This window comes from Sander lucioperca, chromosome 7, assembly GCF_008315115.2.
Source record: "Sander lucioperca isolate FBNREF2018 chromosome 7, SLUC_FBN_1.2, whole genome shotgun sequence".
NCBI classification, from domain to species: Eukaryota; Metazoa; Chordata; class Actinopteri; order Perciformes; family Percidae; genus Sander; species Sander lucioperca.
Genome location: NC_050179.1, coordinates 32,602,983 through 32,627,401, shown reverse-complemented (window position 1 = coordinate 32,627,401; position 24,419 = coordinate 32,602,983). Strand labels below are relative to the sequence as shown.

At 41.7% G+C, this 24,419-nt stretch overlaps 4 protein-coding genes across 5 annotated transcripts; 3 read left to right on the top strand and 1 right to left on the bottom strand.

Moving 5' to 3' along the window:
- Positions 1 to 2,355: 2,355 nt before the first annotated feature.
- LOC116036295 (histone H2B-like) lies at positions 2,356 to 2,829 on the top strand. The gene has a single exon (XM_031279805.2). It carries the CDS (start codon positions 2,371 to 2,373, stop codon positions 2,779 to 2,781), a length of 411 nt encoding a protein of 136 aa, XP_031135665.1. The 5' UTR covers positions 2,356 to 2,370; the 3' UTR covers positions 2,782 to 2,829.
- Positions 2,830 to 5,001: 2,172 nt separating this feature from the next.
- On the top strand, positions 5,002 to 5,576 carry LOC116036296 (histone H3-like). Its single transcript, XM_031279807.2, has one exon. The coding sequence runs from the start codon at positions 5,024 to 5,026 to the stop codon at positions 5,432 to 5,434; it is 411 nt and encodes a 136-aa protein (XP_031135667.1). The 5' UTR covers positions 5,002 to 5,023; the 3' UTR covers positions 5,435 to 5,576.
- A 953-nt stretch (positions 5,577 to 6,529) lies between these two features.
- On the bottom strand, positions 6,530 to 7,260 carry LOC116036297 (late histone H2A.L3). Its single transcript, XM_031279808.2, has one exon. It carries the CDS (start codon positions 7,205 to 7,207, stop codon positions 6,824 to 6,826), a length of 384 nt encoding a protein of 127 aa, XP_031135668.1. The 5' UTR covers positions 7,208 to 7,260; the 3' UTR covers positions 6,530 to 6,823.
- Positions 7,261 to 8,255: 995 nt separating this feature from the next.
- gtse1 (G-2 and S-phase expressed 1) lies at positions 8,256 to 23,904 on the top strand. Of its 2 annotated transcripts, XM_031279737.2 has the most exons (13): positions 8,256 to 8,399; positions 8,668 to 8,707; positions 8,831 to 8,888; positions 9,343 to 10,021; positions 11,659 to 11,820; positions 13,182 to 13,317; positions 14,244 to 14,630; positions 15,859 to 15,913; positions 17,342 to 17,548; positions 17,667 to 17,895; positions 17,965 to 17,994; positions 22,314 to 22,430; positions 23,518 to 23,904. In XM_031279737.2, the coding sequence occupies exons 2-13, from the start codon at positions 8,686 to 8,688 to the stop codon at positions 23,602 to 23,604; spliced, it is 2,169 nt and encodes a 722-aa protein (XP_031135597.1). In that variant the 5' UTR covers positions 8,256 to 8,399; positions 8,668 to 8,685; the 3' UTR covers positions 23,605 to 23,904. The 2 variants fall into 2 exon arrangements, with proteins under 2 accessions (XP_031135597.1, XP_031135598.1); XM_031279738.2 differs by lacking the exon at positions 17,965 to 17,994 and having other exon boundaries at positions 8,261 to 8,399; positions 17,667 to 17,889.
- Positions 23,905 to 24,419: the final 515 nt, after the last annotated feature.

Genomic DNA, 24,419 nt, shown 5'->3' with positions numbered 1-24,419 from the left:
GCTGACTTTGTTATTGTCTTGATGTGGCGGTTGAAATTCAGGAGGAGGGCTTTCTACTTTGTTCTCCTGAAGTCAATAACCGTCTCCTTTGTCTAGAGGTGTTGAGTACCAGGTTGTTGTCCTCACACCACTCAGCCAGATGTTCCACTTGAGTAAGCCTGCAGGCCGTCCCTTCATTGTCTGAAACCAGCCCAGCTACCTACCTACAGGTGGTAATTATGGAGGTGTGGGTGAAGAGTGAAGAGCAGACGGCTCAGCACACAGCGCTGTGGGGTTCCTGCGGTGTTTAGGATGAGGCTTCATCTACACTAATACGTTTTGGTATAAAAAATAATATGCCGTGTGTCCAGAGGCGGCCCTAACCAAGTTGGTGCCTATAGGCAAGATTTCAGCTCTTTTTGATGCTATTTTCAACGTTTTTGTCGCATTTATTAACATTTTTCTTTTTGTCACCCTTTTCGGCTTTTTGTTGCTTTTTTCAACGTTGTTGTCGCTTTATCAACTGATGTTTATGTAACTTTTTTCGTCTTTTTGTTGTTTTTTTTCGATGTTTTTGGTCACTTTTTTACAAACGTTTTTTAGTCGCTTTTTCCAACGTTTGTCTTTTTTTTTTGTCATTTTTGTCAGGGCTCATTTTTTAAACACTTTTTTGTCGCTTTTTGGCGCTTTCCAGTGTTTTGGGCATTTTTTTTCTGATTATCTTTGACTTTTCTTTACTTGTTTGGACTGTCAACGCCCCTAGCGTTTGCCTATAGAGCTCAACAGTCCCGCCCACAGCGGGTTCCAGAAGTACAAATACAATGCAGTTTCTCCATTGACAAATTGGAGTATAAGCCATAAAATGACTTAAAACCAGCTACGACATGACTCAGCGATTATATATGCTCATATAGACGCCAAAAGTTCATGGGGCACCAACCTTGTTTTGAGATAAATGTCTTTTATTCGCAATGTCTTGGATAAGTACTCCATTACCCACAATCCTGAACAATCCCACAGTGATGCCTCTGATTGGTGGAACTCATGCTGGTGAGCACGATCCGTCATATGCATGCCCAAAATGATAATCCTGTTTTACGAGGATTGACGACACTGAACGAAACACAATCGGTTCCACGCTTCTGCCGTTAGCCTCTACCGGGAAGCTAACGTTAGTTTAGCTAACAGCTAATTCGGCTAACCGCTAGCTGACAGCTTGATTCAGTCTAAAATAACGTTAACTCAAACTAAACACTGGGTAAAGCAGGCTACAGCTGACGTAACAGCTGTTATATATGTTAACAGTTATATTCAGGTTTAATTTTGAGAGTCTTTTAAAGTTATTAGCCTACATGCTGTCTCAGCTAGCGGTTAGCCAAATTAGCTGTTAGCTAAACTAACATAGCTTCCTTTGTTCAGTGGTGCGCGGTGGTTTATGGGATGAGTAGTTCCTTCGCTCGATAATGAAACTATGTACACAGTCTTGTACCTTTGACTTTTTTGGGGATTTTCTGTTCGTTTTTTCAGTCGTAATGATATGTTGTATGCTTATGAGTCACGTCGTAGCTGGTTAGCCTAACGCATGGTCTAAAACTCTTTATATACGGATTTTTCCAGACGTCAATGGGAGAAATGAATTGGAAATTTACTTCCGGAACCCACGGTCTCTTGGAGGAGGGGCGGCCCTGCTTGTGTACACACTACTCTGGTGTTTCCGGCGTTTCCAAACCCCTGAAACTGAATTATTTAAAACACTGACAGTCAGTTAACCTTATCGGTTAGGTTTATACCTTTGGAGAAAGAACAACGGCATAATGTAAGAGCAGATTTATCTGCCTTAACTGTTTCTTAAAGTATATTGTTTTCATACAACATCAAACTATCACGATTTCTCGGCAGGTGAAACAACAATATAATGAACTTGTTTTATATAACAAAATATATCTAAAAAATGATATGGCTTAAAAGACTACCCTCCTTTTATATTTTTATTGTATTTGACTACTATTGAAAATTTAAAATGTATTACTTGGCAAAAACTACTAGATTATTTAAACATTTCATATTTACAATTGATGCTGCCCCTGAAGGTTGTTTTTTGTTATTCTTCTTTCCTTTTCCTATACATTTTGTAATTTGTTGTATAATGGAATGTATTTTTATACTATGAAATATAATTTCTGCAACTTTCATAATGAAAAACTGGAACATGTAGTATAGTATAGACTACTCCATGAAATGAATGTATTGACGTTCTCAAGAAGGTTGCAAAAAACAAACTTGTTTTGGCGCATGCTCAGTCTCGATCACAAACCTCAGCCAATCCTGTGCGCGCAACAGCACACTGTCATTTGCATCAGGAGAATATAAGAGAAGTCGGCCGGAGCGAGAATGAGTCATCCGTTTGAGGGAATCCCGGACGAAGCAACCATGCCTGCGGAACCAGTCAAAGCGCCCAAGAAGGGCTCAAAGAAAGCGGTCTCCAAAGCCACCAAGACCGGAAAGAAGAGGCGAAAGTCTAGAAAGGAGAGCTACGCCATATACGTGTACAAGGTGCTGAAGCAGGTCCACCCTGACACCGGTATCTCCTCCAAGGCCATGGGCATCATGAACTCCTTTGTGAGCGACATCTTTGAGCGTATCGCCGGTGAGGCCTCCCGTCTGGCTCACTACAACAAGCGCTCCACCATCACCTCCAGGGAGATCCAGACCGCCGTGAGGCTGCTGCTGCCCGGGGAGCTGGCCAAGCACGCCGTGTCCGAGGGCACCAAGGCCGTCACCAAGTACACCAGCTCCAAGTAAACAGCCCTGCTGTTACCCCAACAACCCAAAGGCTCTTTTAAGAGCCACCCACTTATTCTGAGAGCCCCTTTCCTGCTGATTTGTCATTCACTTTGTATGTCCGTTAAACACCAAATCTGTAGGAAATTCTTTTGTAGTTATAATACAAATTAATGCATTAGAGTTGTAGCAAATGGAAGACCGATTTAATAGTTGGTCAATAGAACTCAACTTTGAGAGCTTAATGCGACATGGCTGCAGAAGGTTTATGTTTTCAGCCTCAGAAAAATGGAGATTTTCTGTATTTTATATTATGTGTTTTGGTGATTTTAAAAAGACATTATCTTAATGCTTAGATAAGGTAAGATACTTTATTGTCCCCGAAGGGAAATTAGTTTTGGACTCTGTCCGTTCCGCAGCTTTACAAAGACAACACAAAATACAGAAAATAAGCATCTCTCCACACACACTCTCATGCAACACAAAACATGCTCTCATATACATTAGACAGGTACCTATATAGTAAGCATGTTAACTCCTTTCAGTGGCAGGTTGTAATTGAACAACTGGGATGGACTTTTTCTGACATTTCATGATTACATGACATTAATCAATGAAAATAATTGTGGGCTGTGTGTTGTAGCTCTTTCATGTACATTTAAAGTCATCAAGAACAGACTTTTCCCTGTTGGGAAATCAAACCTGTCTTATTTCTATTACGTTATTTAAAAAAACTTGTTTCATACAATTGTGAACATTTAGATAGTTATGGAATGTGCATGGAAAAATACAGTGATCATGAACCCAAACACCTCAGCGTAGACTGAAACAATGTCAGCCTGACCCTGCAGAGCCTATCCTTTGGTGTGTTTATTCAACTGTATTGTGTGTGTGTGTGTGTGTGTGTGTGTGTGGACTTTTGACTTTAATTTTGGGACCTCTGGAGACAGAGCAACACACGCAGCCCAAGTCTTTTGTTATACAGCTGCTCAGTCTCCCTCAACTCGGCAGACTCAGAGTTGACATACGGCCTGGTCTAAGTGTTTAAGAATTGAACATGTTGGGGTTTAACCTGAATGAGATGGGTACCACTGTCCACACACAAAGCATGTGTTTGTAAATTGGTAATGTTACCACACTGAGTACACTTTGCATATCAACTACAGATGTGACAAACAGTCCCTTTTCTTTCCCACTGCTGTCCTGCTGCAATCATCAGCCTGTGGAGCAGAAGACACAAAACATTCATTCTTGTTATCTACAGTAACAGTTCAAGTACAAGTGATTCATTAAAAAATTTGTTTATTTTTATTGTGATGTACATAATATGAAGCCAGCTGGGACAGATTTGATATTTTTAATTTAGGCCTATGGGCATCATGAACATCTGTAGCCTATAAAAACACAATATTGAGCTTACACGTTGTTTCTTCATTTCTTCAAAAAACAAATACGTATAAATATGTAGTTCAAACTAGCTTTACTTTGGCCAGCTGCTACATTAATATATAATAATACACCTTTATTGATCGTATAATAACCATTGCACTGAATGCACCTTGCACAACCTTGCACAATCATTACCAGTGAAACAGTTGTACATTTTTATCAGAATCAGAATCAGAAACTACTCCCCAACTTGCACATTAAGTTTATCTATATATCGAAACAGTTGTACATTTTATTTCCAAATTGTATATATTTTTAAATATTGCTAGTGTATTATTCTATTATTATTTCATGTATATTGTTTCCTATTATTTAATGTTTAATGTACGTGTGCTGTGTGTGAAATTTTGCTGCTGCAACAACGTTATTTCCCATTTTTTGGGATCAATAAAAAAATCTATCTATCTATCTATCTATCTATCTATCTATCTATCTATCTATCTATCTATCTATAATATACATATAAGTAAAGAAGAAACTATACATGAGCGTATAAAGACACAAATTACTAGGTAAAGTGACAGTGGTGTTTCTTCAAGATATAAAGTTACTGATTTTGACAAAATAATAAGTGTTTAATCGAACAAATTGTATCTAAACTTTAGTATTTCACATTCTTCTTTCTTTCTTTGTTAGCCCGCCGCTGTGTGAGTGGTTAACTTTGAATTATTCTTGTCCAATAGTCGATCTGCTAAAGCGCGCGCTTCCCGGCCTGAGCCAATCAGCGTTGCCCTGGCTCCGGCAGTTCCTTTATAAAGCCGCTGCTCACAGTCACACTGTGAACTCAGAGAACACTGAAAAAAAAAAAATAACAATGGCCAGAACCAAGCAGACAGCCCGTAAGTCCACCGGAGGAAAAGCTCCCAGGAAGCAACTGGCTACCAAGGCTGCCCGTAAGAGCGCCCCGGCCACCGGCGGAGTGAAGAAGCCCCACCGTTACAGGCCCGGTACCGTGGCTCTCCGTGAGATCCGTCGCTACCAGAAGTCCACCGAGCTGCTGATCCGCAAGCTGCCCTTCCAGCGCCTGGTGAGGGAGATCGCTCAGGATTTCAAGACCGACCTGCGCTTCCAGAGCTCCGCCGTCATGGCTCTGCAGGAGTCCAGCGAGGCTTACCTGGTCGGCCTTTTCGAGGACACCAACCTGTGCGCCATCCACGCCAAGAGGGTCACCATCATGCCCAAAGACATCCAGCTGGCCCGCCGTATCCGCGGAGAGAGGGCTTAAACTGACCTGAGACCAGCCTACAGTCACACAACGGCTCTTTTAAGAGCCACATACAAACCCTAACCGAGCAACAAATCCTGATCTATTCTGTGTGTCTTGTGACTAAATTACATTATTTAGAATGGCACAGTAGGGGAGGTTTGTGTAGGCTAGCTATAATGAAGTTTTAACACCAGTCACTACAACGTCAAGCATAAGAATGAGAGAAAAGTAGAATTAGTTAAGCAGAGGGAAAGTCCTCTTCTAACTACTTTTACAAAATGAAGTATTGCACAACTATGAGACAAGATAAAAAAAATACAGTACATGAATGTGGCCTCATTGGGAGATAAACATTTAACTTAAGTAGAATGTACATGATGTAACTGTACATGAACAAAGACAAGTGATCACACGTGTGCTGGTTGAAGTTATGAAGGCGTTGGGCCTGCATGATAATTCTGTAATAATTTTGTTCAGGAGTGGTGCATTAATGTAGATGTTACTATGTGAAAGAGTACCTGTTTTAGCGTAGTAAGTCTCTGTGGGTTCATGTTAACCTTAAACAAATTAAATAAATTAGCTTAACGTTATTAGATTGTTTTCAGCAACGGCCAACCTTATAGGCCTACTTCCATCCTCTTAGTATGTGTGCGGTTTGCTAATAATGTTACAATAATAAATGTACATAAACAATCCTTTATTTATCACCAGAAGGCAAATTCTGGTGTTGCACTGGTCAGCACAAGACAACAGCAGGCCTACAGACAAAAATACAAATATAAGTGACCGCCCACTTTTTGAACGGCTCTGGTTCTGGGAAAGGTGTTTTTCCATCCCATTGCGCCATTGAAATCGTTAAACATATAATTATATAATAAAACATTTGATTGGGTGCAAAAAGGCAAAGAGACTGTAATGTACATAAACGAATAAGGCCTCAATGGTATCAGCACTAGCCGTTGGCAGAGTGATAGAGGAAGACACTATCTCTATGGCTCTGGCCGTTGGTTCAAGGGTTGGGTAACAGTGAGCTACACCAATCAGAGGTCTCGCTTTCACGTTTAGGATTGTGGGTAGTGTAGTACTTTTCCATGACAGAGACTGTTTTTCCCAAAACAAAAGACTTCACACGGACTGATGGCTTTTGCAGGAAACTGTTAAGAATGTCGTGCCTCGTTGTAAGTCTACTTTGGGTGGTTTATGCATTATGGATAATGTTTTATTAAATAAAAGGCATTTATACTTCCGGAGTTATATTAACCTTAAAATCTAAATATCTTGATACATCCCTGCTATAAACACAACTAGTAAAAGAGTAATGTTCTGACGAAATAAAGGAAACGTCTTTAGTTTGAGGTGTGTGGCTCTTAAAAGAGCCGTTGTGTGGTTGTTGTTGTTTCCGGGTGTTTACTTCTTGGCGGCCTTCTCGGTCTTTTTGGGCAGCAGGACGGCCTGGATGTTGGGCAGCACGCCACCCTGAGCGATGGTCACTCCGCCCAGCAGCTTGTTAAGCTCCTCGTCGTTGCGGACGGCCAGCTGCAGATGGCGGGGGATGATACGGGTCTTCTTGTTGTCGCGGGCAGCGTTGCCAGCCAGCTCGAGGATTTCAGCGGTCAGGTACTCGAGCACCGCCGCCAGATACACCGGAGCCCCGGCACCGACGCGGTGGGCATAGTTACCCTTCCTCAAGTGTCTGTGGACACGTCCAACCGGGAATTGGAGACCGGCCCGGGATGAACGGCTCTTGGCCTTCGCTCTGGTCTTACCGACACCCTTCCCGCGTCCAGACATTTTTATGCAGTTTTCTTCGGTGTATTCGACAGAATGTGCCTGGTCATCGCTGAGAACCGTTGTTATGTAGAGACCAGCTGCTCGCTGATTGGATACACTGAACGTAACTATGATCGACCAATCAGAAAACAGCTAGTTTCAGCTTTGGCTTTGGCTTTGTTGTATGGGATTTTCAAAATAATACGTGAAAGCTCAAAGTGTGGATCGCTGTAAAATGGTTCTGTCATACATTTTGATATATCTACATATGACTAATAAATTGCCTACTGATGTAATATACAGTCTATGTGTTAAACATGGTTTTTGAAGGTTAGACCCAAAACATAGTCTGTTTATTGGTTTATCAACAGTACATTTGTATTTTGTATATGTGGTGAAGCCATCACACACCTCCTTATCTGAAAAAAATTGCTTCGATGTTTGTTGATATCTTTGTAATTGATTAAAGATGCTTCACAGATGCTTACCTAGACCCCACTACACCTGTACAGAGAGCATGGGAAAACTTAGAAAGAAAAGATAGAACAATTTAAACGTAACAAATGTATACACGTCAAAATAAATCATAGATTAATTTTGAACTAAATAATATATTAAAAAAGACATAAATACACACAATTTACACTTAAATTATACACATTACATCACGTTCGCCTTTGTGAATACCTTTGATTCATTTTCTTCTTTTGCTTAATGTTAGAAATAAATGAACAACCTCAAGCTCAAAAGGTTGTTTTACTAAATAAATACATTATATTAATGTATATGTACATATCATTGACTGTAAATATTAATGGTATATATTGTGTATATTAATGTAAGCTATTTATTACGTTTTTATTATTAGTTTATGTATTCTGTATTACTTTTTCTTTGTGAAAATAAATTATGTTATTGGAAGTAAACTTTTAAATCGTAGCACTAAAGCATTAAGATCATGGATTAAAACCATAGACTGTAAATATTATATAAAATATAAAACCAAAGAAACCCAGATACCGGTTTTAACTGTAACGGACTACAATCCCCACAAATGTGTTAACGTTTCCGTCACACACTTCCAACCAATGGCTGCGTGCGTTTGAGTCACGTCAGCAGCAGCGCAGCAGATTTGAATCGTTTGTGTGGTTTTGTGTCGCAGTTTGAATGCAGAGCAGAAAATAATATTTGTGCGTTTTCAGAGAATTTTTAGGTTTGTATTTTTTTATTTCAATTAAGCTGTGACTCTGTGCGAGTCCCGTGTGCAAATGTTCATGTTTAAATTGTCGGTTTAACAGTTAGCTAGCTACCCTTTGATTTGGCTAACGTTAGTTAGTGAACTAGCTAGCATGACGACAAGTTCGTGTAACGTTAAGTGATACTTTCACTGTCTTCGCTGTTTCCCAGAGTCTTTCTGTAAAATGTCGTTATACTTTGCTATGCCGCTGTATGTCTGATCCGGATTAATCTGTTTCCCACAGAATAGAACCAACAGCGGGATGGACTGTCGAGCTAACAGCGGTAACGTTAACTTAGCTACGTTAACACTCACTGACCCCGAGTCAGCATTTGTGTAGACAGTTATCACCATGTTCATGTGTTTTATTCACTGTTTTAATCAACCACGTTTGTGTCTCTGAACAGATATGTTCTTTCTGAGTGATGAGAAGTTTGACTTCGATGTTTCTTTGTCACCTGCCAGGTAGGAAACACATGATAGTTTCTGATGGGGCCACAATAATCACCAATACTCAGTGGTCGAGAAAGTACTCAGATCCTTAACCAGTTAACTCCCATCATTTTTTATTTCTAACCAGTTAGTAGTGACCCTGTAGCTCTCACTATGTTTTTTTCTTCTCCAAATGTTTATGTTTTTATTTATTAAATTAGAATAAAACTATAACATGGACAATCAACAAGAACAAAGTATATAAAAGCAGCACTAAAGGGAGAAATAAAACATTAAATATATACACAGGAAACATATACAGTTTAACAAATGTTATTTAAAAAACCAAAGGGGAACATTCACACATTAAAGCTGTCATGAGATGCTCTCGAGTTTGCATGTCTGAGTTTTAGCTCTCTGTTTTTCTTAAATCATCACTGCTGTGAGCTGTTTGTGTTCCTCTCAGCTGTGATGTCTCTCTCTGCAGCTCCAAAGGTGATGATGAAGATGAGGTGTTTGTCGGTCCAGTCACCCACAAGAAAAGCTGTCTCTCTGTTAACGTGGTGTCTCAGCTTGAGGGTGACGTGCGAGCGAACTGGAGTCCACTGAGTGGAGATCAACTGGAAGCTGTGTTTCAGGAAGCCCACAAACTAGCCAACCGGCTGCAGTGCAGTGAACCGAGCCAGCCGCACTGTGAGGACGACGACAAGACCACCAACATGACTAATGACGCCACAACTGACAGGGAGCAGTTCGTCCAGGACGCAGAGGCGAAATTGGGTGTGCTCGGTCAGACCGCCAGTGCGCTCAGCCCCATCAAACGGCAGACCTTCTGTGTGCAGGACAGTCCCATGAAACAGCTGCCGCCCGCTGTCCAGCAGCGCATACTCAGAGGAAGTATCTCCAACGCATCTTCATCCACACGCCCTGCCAACACAGCTTTATCCAGCCGGTACGCCACTGTCAACGCAGCTTCATCCACCCGCCCCACTGCCAGACTCAGCACCTCCAGCCCCGTCGCCGGGGTCAAGCCTCAGCCCAGGACGGGGATGCGAGGGAAAGCCGCACTGGGCGTCGTGCTGCCGAGCAAACCGACTGCCCCAACGACTTCCTCTTTAACAAGCAAGAGCAGAGCGGAGAAAACTAGACTGCAACCACCGAGCAAAGTAGGAGAGAAGTTTGTTTTTTTACTCACAGGTTCATTCAGTCGGTCTTGATGGTGCCATGTGGTGTCAGTCTGTAAATAGAGCTGCAATATCAGTCGACTAATCAATTAGTCAATCAACAGAAAAATCATTGCCAACTATTTTGATAAGTGATTAATATAGTACTTTTTCATGTAAAGGAAGAAAAGGCTGTTTTTCTGCTCTTTTCTATTTCATTAATTTTTTTTAAACTGAATATCTTTGGGTTTTTGACTAACAAAACAAGACTTTTAAAGACAAACTTTTTTTTGAGAACCTGGGATAGAAATGTCTCACTATTTTCTGACATTTTATAGCACAAACGATTAAGCCATTAATCCAGAAAACAGTCGACAGATGAATCGATAATGAAATGTATCGTTAGTTGCAGCCCTAGTCTGTAACAGCAGAACAGGAACTCACCAACCTGTAACCTGGTTCCTCCCAGAACCTGAACGTACTGAAGCTTTTGAGTCTTTGCAACAAGGTTGTTCTTGTGTTTCCACTTAGGGCGTTTTCACACATACCTCATTTGGTCCGGACTTTCGGACTTTTCAGTTTGATCCGAACCAAAATTAGAGGTGTGAAACCTCCCCCGGACCACGGTCCGGATCAAAAGACCAAATTTTGGTCCGACCAAAAGAGGTGGTCTCGGTCCGGACCAAACTGAACCATGGTCCGGTTCGTTTACAGTGTGAAAGCATTTTTTGGATGGTTCAGTCTTTCGGACCAAATAGAAGAAGCTCTGGCAGGCTCTCTTTGTGTTACAAGACCGGGAATAGCTCCTTTAAGGAATAGCTTGGTGCTTAGTGTGTAGGCTACATGAGAGAATGAGAGTGACGGTGAATGCGCTCGGAGCAGACAGCTGTTATCAGAGCAGAGAATACATCAGCAGTTTATTTGTTAAGTGGTAGTAAATGTACAGTGTAGTTTCCGTTTGTCTCTGAATAAATGCTCCAGAAAGAAAGTTCCAGTGTCTTGCTTCTCAACATCACAACAAAACAAAAAGAGCCGCGGCAGTAGGGGAGAGCAGCAGTCAGCTGAAAAAACTCCGACACAGAGAGAGGAGACGAGAGGACGGGGAAGCCCGTCTACAAACCAATCAATTATAAGTATCTGGAGACGCAGCTCACGTATGTGATGACAGCAGGACGTAGTTTTGTCACGTAGAGATCTTTAGTGCGCTTGCATAACTGCAGTGTGAAACCAAAACTTACCGGATCAAATGTAGACAATGTAACAAAAACATGAACCTTGGTCCGGACCTTGGTTTGGACTTTCATGTGTGAAAACGCCCTTAGTTTATCTCTAAATCAAAAGACAGTGCAGTTGAAGAAGCTGCCGGAGAACAGACCTTGACTTAGATTTAGTTAGCCAAAACTGGTTCCAAGAACTTTTCCCCCAAAGCAGGCAGAGAACAGTGGAAACAAAAGCGGGGTGTTTAATTCCTGCAGTGAAAAGGCGCAATTATGTTTCCACTTTGTGATTTTTCTGTCTCTTTGTATATGTTTCTACTCAGCGTTTGAAAGCTACACTTGCCTGCTGGGAATCAAATTTGACATTTTGGGAAATGGTTTCTTGTGGACACATTTGTGTTGCTCACTTTGTTTTTGTTTTAGGCGGTGGGGGGTTGTAGGCGGGGCCCGTCCTCTCGCCTGTCCAGCAGAGCGTACTCAAGTGAGGATCTGCTCTCTGATTCAGCGAGCGTGGCATCTGACATCAGCGACTCTTCCCTCAACTCCAGCCTTCTGGGAAAACGTATGCTGGCTCCACCCACTAAGGTAACCCCTTTCACTGCAGTCCGACTGCCTTTTCTGCCGAAGGTCGGCCGTCGGGTTGGCGTGTCAGAGCCTTTAGCAAAAAGCAGTGACAGTTGGCTAATCAATAAGGTACGACTAATGTGAACGTTACTAACGAGACTAGCAGAGTCAGGGTTAGCTGTGCTAAGTGGGGAGAGGAAAAAAAGCACAGTAGCTAAGCAATGTACTGCTGTGGACACCACGTTATGCAGGGGTAGCGGTAGTGACAACTCCTGTGTTCAGCGAGGTGGAATTATTGTTTTTGTCAATGGAGTCTGGTGGATTTAACGAGTCATATAACCGCTTCAGTTCTCCGTTGTGTAGTGCTGTTTGACGGCAAGGTAAAGCGTTAAATATTTTAAATATAGCTTTAACTTAAACTGATATTACCGTGGCGTTCACAGCAGTACACTGCTTGACTTTCTGTCACATCGAGCATTCCATGGTGACCGCAATTGTGGTTTGCATTCTATCATCTGCTGGCTGGACCTCTGTGAGTTGAGTCTAAAAGCAGTTACGAGCTGGGAGACCCAATGTCCACAATGTTCCAATGGTTTAATGAGACACACAAGGATATATAAAAGTGCATTTTCTAACAATCGCTCCATTCACTAGGATGATGTAAGAATAGATGGATAAGAAAGAGACACCGGAGGAGAGGAGGATTGATTTTAAAGTAGGTTTACACAGATACATCTTCAGGAAGGAAAAACAGTGTAACAATTTATGATACCTTTTGAAACCGATGAGAGAGGCTTTGTTCAGCATCAATGTAACATCTTCACAACAGAAGGGCTTGGGAAAACAGCAAATTGACGCTAAAACATACTTTAATTTGACCAAAGAAATGTGAACGTTGGGATTTGAATACATAAGGAACTAGAGCTGGGTAATGTATCGATATTATATCGACGTCGATATGAGACTTGATATCGTCTTTGGATATTGTGATATCGTGATATGACATAGTGTTGTCTTCTCCTGGTTTTAAAGGCTGCATTACAGTAAAGTGATGTCATTTTCTGAACATACCAGACTGTTTTTATATATATATATATACTGCCGTTCTATCTAGTCATAATATCCACTTTATTGGTGATTATTTATAAAAAATCTATTTTTTTATAAATATTTTGTGAAAGCACCAAAATATCGTGATATTTGATTTTCTCCATATCAACCAGCTCTATAAGGAACACTACTAAGTAGCTACGGAATGATATAAAAACCTTCAAAAAAAAACTTGCCCTTTTTAAAATGAAACTAATGATATTGATTATGTATATTATTATAAACCTCTTGACATGGTGAGGAAAATAACTGACAGCTGTTTTCTCCATCAGAGTGCTGTGAGGAACCGGTCAGGTGTGAAAGCTCCGCCCCTACAGAAGAGGAGGGTAACGGAGAGGAAGAACACGTCCTCATCCTCGTCCTCAGTGTCCAGCTTCAACTCCAGCCTATCTGTGTCCCCCGCTAAAGGTATGCTAACAGCTAATTTATACCCAAACTCAACAAACGGCTTACAAAAATGAGTAGGCCTCAACCACACATCTAGCAATTATCAAGTATCCATCCAATATGCTGTGAACAAAAATACAACGCGAGGAAAAACATTTTTCAAACATTGCACTTTTTTCTCCCCCCTGACCCAGTCTGACAAAACTCAAGACAAACTGACCAAACACAAACTCCTCAGTAACCTGCACTTATCTCTAAATCTATTAGGCCCTTTTCACAGCAGCCATTTTGAGAGGTCATTGCAGGGCAAACACGGGTGAAATTAATTATCATCCCGTTCCATTTAGGCTATGTTTAGACGGAAACGATCTGAAGAGAAAACGCAAAAGTCTGCGTGCATATGGTGACGCAAAAGTGTGTGAAATTCGATGTAGTATGCACGCCAGGCGGCTAGGTGGCACTGCCACACAACACCACCAAGGCCACGCGCCTACTTAGAACCTTCCTTCTACTTCTCCTTAGTAGCACGAGACCAAAACATGTCGAAGCGAACAACAAAAGCTTGTCTGGAAAGACGAGGAGGTGGAGTTGCATGTTTGTCTGATGATGACCGGTACAGTCGAACGTGATAAGCCACAGCACAGCACCGATACTGCCTAAAACGCTGGTATCGGTATCGGGAAGTACTGGAGTTTATGCACCGTTCCGATACCACGTAATAAAGGGAAAAAAAGAATAAAAGAAGAATGAAAAATCTGCGTTAAAGTAGTTTTTTTATGTACTTTTTCCGGTACTGGTATCGGGAAGCAAAAAATGGTATCGGACCATCTCTAGTTTCTGGTCAGTTAGCAGGTAACTAACTTAACAACAGCTAACTAAACAGCTGACTACCCTGCTCTCATCGTCCAATCAGAGCGTGCAGCAGAACAGGTGTTCTCTCCTTTCAGGTAAACTGAACTCCCCTCTGAACCGGAATTTGACCAGCTCCACCAGCAGCATCAGCAGACCAGCCAATCACAGCAGACCACGGCGCTCCTCCGTCTACGCTGCCGCAGAGACAGCGCCCTTCCCCGCTGGCCGCCGCTCGCTGTCCGTTCAGGCCAGGAAGCTGTCCGAGGTGGAGCGTGTCAAAGCCCCTAAGTCCACGCCGCTGAAGAGAGCTGAGGCCACGCCCCTCAAGCATACGCCTGGCAAGAGGATTTTGGAGAAGACAGCCTCCGTCTCCACCTCTGCTTCAGCCCAGCTGCAGAGCGGATCGAGGATCAAATCCAAACCCGAGGCCCTGGTCCTACCGACACCCAACGGAGGAGTCAGAGGAGTCCGCCAAGGTGATGGTAAGTAGGGGTGGGAATCTCTTGGCACCTTTCGATTCAGAGGCCAACGATTCGATTCTAAACCGATTATCGATGCATCTTGATGCAACAATTTTTTTATGTACATTTCCATGCGTGATTTTAAAAAAATATATATATAAATCTGAGTTTGCTAATCACTTCCTAGACAAAGCAGCTAGACAAAGCTTAGATTTTGACATATACAGTATTTGTCACACACAAGTTTTAATGAAATGTTTTGTCTACTGAGGTTTTTGTTTGGTAGTCGTTCCATGCTTAAGCCTTAAACATGCTTGTGGAAGTCACCTTCTCTCTCAGTAATCTTCCATATCAGACGCTCAGTCATGTTTAAAGGTGGATCATTGGCTTCTTAGAACATTAAACATGAGGTGGTCAGATGTAATGTGATAAAGTAGATGAACAGCCTATATGTGTTTTGCCTAATTATTTTATGTATGTCTTATTAGATCATGTGTGTATATATACAAAAAAATCTTTTTCCTTTTGGCCATTTTTATGTGTTTTTTTTTCTGCCGAAACTCAAAGTTGTTGTGCATTATCCCATCCTCTTTCAGTCACTCTGTTTTCTGATTTGTACTTGTCTGGAGACAGTAACTTTTAAATAAAAATCAACACATTTAAAAAAAAAAAAAAAAAATCTTAAATAAAATAAATAATCAATTATTAACCTATCAGAATCGATAATCGAATCGTTCTAGAGAGAATCGCGATTCATCTAAGAATCGATTATTTTTGATGTCGATTATGATGTCAGAGCTCAATGTCGGTTTATTAATTCAGCACATTGGTTTTACATCAATTCGTTTCATCCTGGAGTTCATTCAGTTTTTTTATTTAGCACGCTAATTACTAAAAAAAAATGTTGGGATGTTTGCACACATGTTGCTATATATATATATATATATATATATATATATATATATATATATATATATATAGATAGATAGATAGATAGATAGATAGATAGATAGATAGATAGATAGATAGATAGATAGATAGATAGATAGATAGATAGATAGATAGATAGATAGATAGATAGATAGATAGATATATATATAGTAAACAGAACGCCTTAAAATTCACACTGCGTCAGACTTTTCTTCCATTTTACCTGTACACATCCTTTACTGTGGTTCTGTGGTAAATAAGGCTACCTTTCTAGCTGTCTGTCTCTCACTCTTTCTGTGTTTTTGTGTTTCACCTCCAGACATCTCAAAGATGTTGAAGCCGAAGAGGCTGATGTCAGTGAGCAGCGTGGACAGGTAGATGACTTCCCATTACACTACAACACCATCAACATGTAGTCAGCTGTAGGGTAACATCATTCATGTGTATGAAAATACCTCAGATTTACTGACAATGCTGGATCTGTTCTGGACTCGAAGCTCCACAGTTTGAAATTCTCATCTAACTATAAATCAACGAACCTCTGTGCATGTGTGTGTGTGTCTCCCGCATTCGTAATTCAGCGGGGGGAAGATGCTACATCCATAAACGGCTGATTGCGTTTCACAGATCCATGTTCACGGCTCTGCTACCAACGGAGAGCCTACGAGCCTCTCTAAGCAGCGGGGGTAAAAAGTGACTAGTGACAAATCTAGCGACCTTCTGTAAAAGAGAGATGCTAGTATTGTCTGGAGACCGTAGAGTATATAGTAGAAACTGTAGAAACACCAAGGCCACACCGCTATGAAAGTGCCCCGAACGTCATTTATCAGTCTGGTTGTTAACCCTCCGTGTGTCCGCTTGAGCTGATCTATATTTTGATATATATTTTTCAATGTTGTTAATAAAGGCCCATATAACAGGTCTGGGTAATCAGGTACTTTATCTGCTGAACCATAACCAACATAACCATGACAAACCAACCAGATTTGATTGACAAAGCACATCAAAGGCTACACTTAATCCGTATCATCTTCTGGTCTAGTTTGTTTAATATGTAAATAGTTAAAAATATCAATGTTATGTAGTTTTCAATAAATAGTTCATGAACCTTCGTTGGACAAGTTTATTACTGAATCCAACCGTCACGCGGCGTCTCATCCTGCGCCACCCACCATTACAAGTAAATTCTCAACCTGTGGGTAACACTGACGAGACATGCCCACAACATGTTGTCCTACGTTGGAACTAGGGTGTGTTGAGTATGCAAGCAATCAAATCTCACAAGTGGGATGTCTAGCTATATGAAAAGCTATACAATGTGACGTTTTTAATAATGTATGTTGAAGCAAACCATGTACATGAAGCAACTAATATCAACATGGACAAAATCATGAATGTACTAATTTGCTTTTTTGATGATGACCTGGCCAAAGTAACAACACATCTAGAAAGTTTTGTTTTCACAATGATTCATTGTAGGATTATATTATTGCGAAGTAAAAATTGATCCAAAACTTTAGTTCTTAAAAATTATGACTTATTATTGTGTAATGTAAGGACTTAAACTGTTTTGCCAGCCAAATTAACTTTAATGAGTGCATTTGAAATAAAAAAAAGTTTCAGGCTCAGGATTTTTTTTCACTTTAAGCTCTGTAGATATGAAAGTGGAGAGAGAGGGGGGAAGACATGCAGGAAAATTGTCCAGGTCAGACCTCTGCGTCGAGGCATAAGCCTCCCATATATGTGTGCCTGATCAATAATCAATCAATAATGTCATCAAACACCACCTCCCTCTCCTGTAGTCTTCCTCAGAAGCTCTCTGCCGGTCCTCTGACGCCTTCTGCCGGCAGCTGCAGGCCACTGCAGGTGAAAACAAGGCGTCCCTCCGCCCTCCCGACCCCATTAAAGCGCAGGATGTCCACTATGCCCGTCGCCACGCCCACCAGACCGCCACTCACCTCAGACTCGGACCCCGTCCCGGCCTCGGCCAGGAGAGAGAGAAGCTGCAGGTGAAATGCTTTCAACGGCTGTCAACCAATAGGAAAGCTAGCCACTGGTCCTACTGCTGCAGATCACCATGACAACCCATTTAGAGGTCTTACTTGGTGTGTTGTTGTTTCTGTGTAGCCCCGCGTCTGCAGACTCGCAGGAGGCGGAGCCTGTTGATGCCCCTGACATCCAGCCCTTCTGTCTGGAGGAGGAGCCCCCTGCTGCTCCGCCCTCCAGCCCTCCACAGACCGACCAATCAGAGAGCACAGATCCTGGATCACCGAGTAAGGGCGAATCAGAGCCCGGCATTAACCTTATCGAACTGGAATCTAAAGAGGACAGCGGCAGCAAAACACCAGAGGTCACACACACACACACACACACACACACACACACACACACACACACACACACACACACACACACACACACACACACACACACACACCAGTTCTTATCTGCTCAGGTCTGTTTACATCCTGGATTTGTCAGATATTTAATTAAATTAATTATTTAAAAAAAAATACTGTCTTAAAGGGGTGATAGAATGATTTTATGGGGTATTTCACACTGTCCCTTAAGCAGGGTTTCCCGCAGAAAATGTGTTCATCAGTGTCAGCGTAGTACACACTACACTAAATATCAAATTTAAATATATAATTAATACATCTCTGTAGTGCAGACTCTGTGCTACACACTACACCAAATATTAAATTTAAATAATAAATAACCAGCTTTTCAAAATAACAGTTGCAATTTTAAGCTCATTAAACTATTTTCAAAAAAAGTGCTATAACAATTTTACTGCCATTGCTCCCATTATCCTCCGTGACTCGCTCTCTTCCACTTTGCCCGACAACTCTTCTCCAAAACCAACAGCTGTGAGATAACAGAGCTCAGCCCACAGCTTCACACACTCCAGCAGATAGTATGCGTGAAATAAAAACAGGACACGTCATTTCACTGTGTGTAACTACGCTAACTAACCGTGTGTTGTGAACCACGTGTAATGATAAAAATAATGGACAACAGCTGTGTCTCAAAGACCGGGCAACAGCCGGGACGTTGAGAATCCATGCGTGAGAGGTGATGGATAGTTCCAGTCACTTCGTCATGTATTCACTTCGTTGAAACAAGAGAAGAAAGCCTCACTGATGTGAAGAACAGGACAGAGAAACATATATAAATGTTCACTGCCCACCGTATGCCAACACTCCGGTAAGTCCATCACCCCGTCTCTGCCCGGGCATGCCCCAGCTGACCACATTTGTTGACAAACTCCGACGCACACGCGACGGTGAAATGGCGATTGTTCTCACGGAAACACATGCGCGATATCAACTGGCTAGTTCTCCTCCAGACAGCGACGGACCACGTCTCTTTTTCTTTCTCCATTTCGGCCGTGTGGCGCGCGTGCCCGCTCGCGGTGTTTAGAGCGTTCGCGCTATTGTCCGAGATGCACTTGACGGCCTTTTGTGCAGCGGATTTATTTTTTTTTTCTTCGACGACCTAGTTAAGGCGGTAGGGTTCCCCAGCTTAGGCGGCTGCCTTAAATTCACTAAAGAGACTTTTTTTATGCGAGAAATCAACTATATAAAGCTCAAATATGGGCCGTTTTACGAAAATTGATGGCTAATTGCAAATTTGGTAAGACGTGTCGGACTTTAGGAGCTCCACACAGTCTGACGAGAAAGCGGCAAACTCCATACCCAGTGAAAGTCACCTTTTCCCTGGGTACTGGACGACCGGGGCTCTGCGGAGCTCCGCAGCTGGCTGGCTGCCAGCTGCCGGCATAACTTTCGTATATTTACAGTTTGAATTTCGTCATGTCACTTATAAAACAGCTACCCTTGGTCTTATAAAGCTAACTATGTTGTCCAATTTCAATTTAATGCATTTTTGTGAACATGAGAGGTCTCCTTAGGAGGAGCTGCTAGCTAGGCTATTTGTCCCATTTAATCCTATTGGAAAAGATCGTTGCAACACTTTGGGCATAGCTTTCGTATATTTACAGTTTGAATTTCGTCACGCCACTTATAGAACATCTATCCCAATGCAGGGCTCTAGAGTGCGACCAAAATTTGTAAGGGTGCGACTAAGATTTTTCCTAGGTTGCACCGGTGCACCGAACGTCCTCGCACCCGCTGCCTCTCCTCTAACGAAGCAATGTCGTTTATATCGATATGGTTTAATGTTGTGTTACGTGACCCATTCCTTCTGTAAAGCCGTGCCTGTGTTTGGATCTCTCCTCAGCGCAGCCCCGCCCCCAATCACTCACACACGGCACCCCTGCTGACATTTGTCTACAGTTTTAATTGTTATTAACACAGCTATATATTGTTAAGTGTGAGAGGGAAACCTGTATTGGTACCAGTGTTTACGCTGGTAACTCTCTGTTATTGCGGCCGCCACGGCGAAAAACACAGAAGTTATTAAATGCAACTAACTTCAGTTCGTTGAGTAATAGCGTGAGATGGAGCCTGCTGGACCTGGGCGAGAGATGTGACCCATGGCCAGAATATCATAGTTCATAAAAGTGCATCGCAGTGACGATACAGACATTTCATAGCCTACACAAGACGTGTAACGCCGCTGACCCGCCAAAGCGCATTCGACCCGTGCTGAACCCAGTCAGCCGTCACTCTGTGAGTAGCATACGCTTCAGTCCATCGCACTTCCCTCTCCCTCTGTTTTTATTTTTTTATTTTTTAAGATTTCGGCCTTTATTTTGATAGGAAAGCTGAAGACATGAAAGGGGAGAGAGAGAGGGGGGAATGACATGCAGGAGAGGGCCGCAGGTCGGAGTCAAACCTCTATATATACCAACTGAGCTATCCGGGCGTCCTCTTTCTCTTTTAATCAGTCTGTTGTTGTTGAAAACAAGTAAAGGAGCTTTCTATTTCTATTTTATTTCTAAATAAATAGCTTAGGATATATATATATATATATATATATATATATATATATATATATATATATATATATATATATATATATATATATATATATTATATATATATATATATATATATATATATATATATATATATATATATATATACACACACACACACACACACACACACACACACACACACACACACACACACACACACACACACACACACTCAGCTATTTATTTCAGATAACTTTCTGAATATGTTGCAGCTGTATATTTTCAAACTGGTAAAGGAAACCCTGTCTTTGCATTTTATTTTAATCACAATCTGTTTTAATAAAAGAGCTTGTGAAAAGTGGCTTTGACTTAAAACTGAACATTTAGCCCACTTGGTAAAAAAATACAGAGCTATATATCGTGTATCCCCATTCAGCGTTAACGGCGACGCGAGGAAAAATTTGGGTGCACCTAAATTTTGTGCTGGTGCACCTAAATAAAAAAGTTAGGCGCACCAGTGCAACCAAGGCAAAAAGTTAGTCTGGAGCCCTGCCAATGTCTTATAAAGCTAACTATGGTGTCCAATTTCAATGTAATGCTTTTTTGTGAACATTAGGGGTTTCGTTTCAGAGGTCTAAGAGGAGGCTAGCTAGCTCTCATTGATAGAGCTCCATCCAGCCGCAGGCTCTATTTAACTGGAACCTGTGGTAAGAGATTGCTGGCGTAACAAGCTCGCTGACCGCGCTCTCACTCACACACACCGGCCATTTAGCAGGAAGAGAGGAGCTGCAGGCCCTGGAGCTCTGTCAGGGCAGCGGCATTTGGTAGTCCATTAACCCAAAAAACGGTGACTTTGCGCGGGTGTGGAGTACCGTGGGTTGCCAGCCGTGGCGGAGCTCCATCTACCTCCCAGCAGGCCGGGGTCTGTGAAGGAAGGCAGGCCGGGCGGCGAGGCAGCAACACAGGCAGCACCGGCCACTGAACTCCCGACACACAGTCGGACAAAATTTGCAATTAGCCATCAATTTTTGTAAAACGGCCCATATTTGACCTCCACGTAGTTGATTTCTCGCATACAAAAGTCTCAGAAGTGAATTTAGTAATTAAATAGCGGACCTCTGGAGATCTGCATGACCTAGCTAGATTCAGAAGACTAAGCTGACCTCAGGTCAGTGGTGTAGCCTCTGCAAATGTTGGGGCGTGACAAAGACTTGATTGATTGATGGTTTTGGGATCCTGACATCAGGATCCAGCTTTGTTGAGATTCACCCGTTTTCAGCGGCAGTTTAAAAATGTGTGATTTGCAGAGGATAGGGGTGTCAATGGGATTTTGAGCTTCTATGTATGTCCTATTTACCCTCCAAACTGTCGTTATTCAACTATGACAAGGTAAAATCGGTTTTGCATTCTATCACCCCTTTAAATTAATTTCCAGGAAATAAATAAATAAGGGATGTGCTTTGTTTCTTGTCTGTGTTTTTGTTTGAGCGACTGGTGAGCCTTCAGTTCAGTTTCATGTGTAAAATGTTTAGAGATGAACCTCTAACCGGAGTTCTGAACGAGTTTGTGGTCTCATCAGAGGTTTTTGTTCCTGTCTCGTCAGTTTGTGTCCTCAGCGGCTAAACTCCTGTGTGTCTGTGCTGGAGTTTAAAAAAATAATAAATGAAATAAAAAGCCTCTCTGTGTTCAGCTAATCAGCGGATCAGAAAGGGACCTAGTGGCAACAGTGCGGTTTTATTCATAAACAAATGACACAGACTGATTAATCAGTAATCGAAATAGTCAGCGATTAATTTAATAGTTGACAACCAATCAATTAATCTTTGCAGCTCTACTTATCTTCAAAACCTCACAGATCTTCATGACTCATCACTCTGTTCTGTCTTCAGGTTCTCCTGTTGGATCTTCCAGCTCCGACTCTGCATCCTCGAGAGAAACTGCTCATCGACCTGACCAACACCCCCGACCTGATCCGGACCAACAGCAAGACCTGCACCACAACTCAAGTAAGTGAGACCCCACTTTACATCCACAAACAAAGAAACATTTATCAGGCAGAAAAGCAAATGTACTTTTTGGATTTTTTTTTAGCAAGTTAATGTAACTTTATTGTGGAAAAAAAACATACCAGATATAAATTATTATTATTATGATGATGATGATGTCTGGAACAGTAACGTAACTACTTTTTCAGGTAAAACGTAGTGTAACGCGCTACTACTATAAAATTTGGTAAAGAAATGTAGTTCCTTTTTCAATTCGGCGCAACGTTACTTTTCCCAGGGACAGATTTGACAGCGACACTGCCTTCTCAGCTGCGCGCTCACAAGCTCCACACGGTACATGACAGAGGCTGGTAGCAGAGCAGTCATGGCAAGCAAGAAGCAGCCAACGCTAACTTTTGAAAGCTTCGTGGCTTTTTGCTGGACGGCGCTCTGAGCCGAGAGCTACGTGACACATGCCACTACATCGCTGAGGACTGGCGGTTAAATTGGCCGTCCTACAAACAGAGCATGCCAGGCAGACACAAAGCTGACAACCTCACAGATGGATGCGGTGGAGATTGGCTCATACATACACGCAGCGGACCGCTGTGGACTTGTGTCGGATGCATGGACACGCAAGGATTTCCAGAAAAGAGGCTGCATGTGTCTACGACCGGTACAAGTCGATACAGACATTATATAGTATACACTAACACCGTGTAACGCCGATGACCTGCTGCATTCAGCCCGCGCTGGACTTTTTCATAATCAATCAACCGTCACTGAGTAGAGAATCCAGTCTGCAGTGTAGTTCAGACACTTAACTGATAAACTATAGATTGGCTTTATGGTCAAAGATAGTTTTTGTATGATTAACTTCCGTCTCTGCCAGAGACCCCTGCTTTTAAAAGTGACGAGTAACGTAAAAAGTTACTTTCCATAGGGGGTAACTAAGTAAAGTAACAGATCACTTTTTTAAGAAGTAACAAGCAACGAGCAAACACCAGTTTTTAAAAGTAACTTCCCCAACACTGGTCTTGACACATGTTGGAGGGGATCTTCAAATAAAAGCTGGTGTTTTCATACTGTATGTTTTTTGTTTCGGCAGCTGATCGACCTGAGCTCTCCGTTAATCAAGTGGAGTCCAGAAGACAAGGGGGAGAACAACGCTCCACTCATCAACCTGTCCTTCTGATCCAGATCCTACTGAAGACCTGGATCTAATGGACTCTGCAGTAAACTGGAATCAGCAGGTTTCTAACTTCAGAAACTCTAATAATTATAATCCAGTTAAGATAATGAAAGATTTGTTTTATAAGTAAAGTCTTTACTGAAGCAGAGTATTATGTTTTTAGATTTTAAAATCAGGTGAAATGATGAAAATATTCAGAGGTTGCTGAAGGTTTTCTGCACCTGATTGTACTTTTATTTGTCTCCGTCTTGCTGCTCTTATTGATGTCTGTTAAATAAATGTTGTTAATGTCACTACTGGAAACGTTCATGTCCCTGTGTGTTGATGCTGAACACCAACATGGAAACCTGATTGTTCATAAATATATCGGAGTGCACTCAAAATAAGAATTTATTAATCAAACATCAGACTGAAAATGTAGAGAACAAACTGTACGGGTTATTCTGCAGCTGTCAAGATGTTTGTTGAATGTTGACGTGAATGAATGAATGAAATCTTCAGTTTGAACTATTAAAAGAAAATAAAAAATAAAGAAATGCATAACGAAAAAAACAAAATTTCAACATAACACTCGACCCGTTCGAAAAGGGATACGTCAGGTCATACCCTTACACTTTACCACAACTAAATCACAGTCAAACAAGATACATCAAACTGACCTTTTTAAATACTACTCCAATTACGTCCTACTTTATCTAGCTATTAAGATAAAGAACAAACAAAAACCAAAATCAAGCAGCATAACATCCGTGTTATTTTCACTATCCTCTGTACTTGCTGAAAGAAGCAAGCCAAGCAGCGAGAACTTTTAAGACGAC

Bases quoted from the DNA above. Each gene is read 5' to 3' on its own strand.
- LOC116036295 (XM_031279805.2), top strand. From the start codon at position 2,371: ATGAGTCATCCGTTTGAGGGAATCCCGGACGAAGCAACCATGCCTGCG.
- LOC116036296 (XM_031279807.2), top strand. From the start codon at position 5,024: ATGGCCAGAACCAAGCAGACAGCCCGTAAGTCCACCGGAGGAAAAGCT.
- LOC116036297 (XM_031279808.2), bottom strand. From the start codon at position 7,207: ATGTCTGGACGCGGGAAGGGTGTCGGTAAGACCAGAGCGAAGGCCAAG.
- gtse1 (XM_031279737.2), top strand. From the start codon at position 8,686: ATGGACTGTCGAGCTAACAGCG. The intron at 10,022-11,658 runs GTAGGAGAGAAG...TTTTTGTTTTAG, and splicing joins GACTGCAACCACCGAGCAAA to GCGGTGGGGGGTTGTAGGCG. The intron at 13,318-14,243 runs GTATGCTAACAG...CTCTCCTTTCAG, and splicing joins ATCTGTGTCCCCCGCTAAAG to GTAAACTGAACTCCCCTCTG.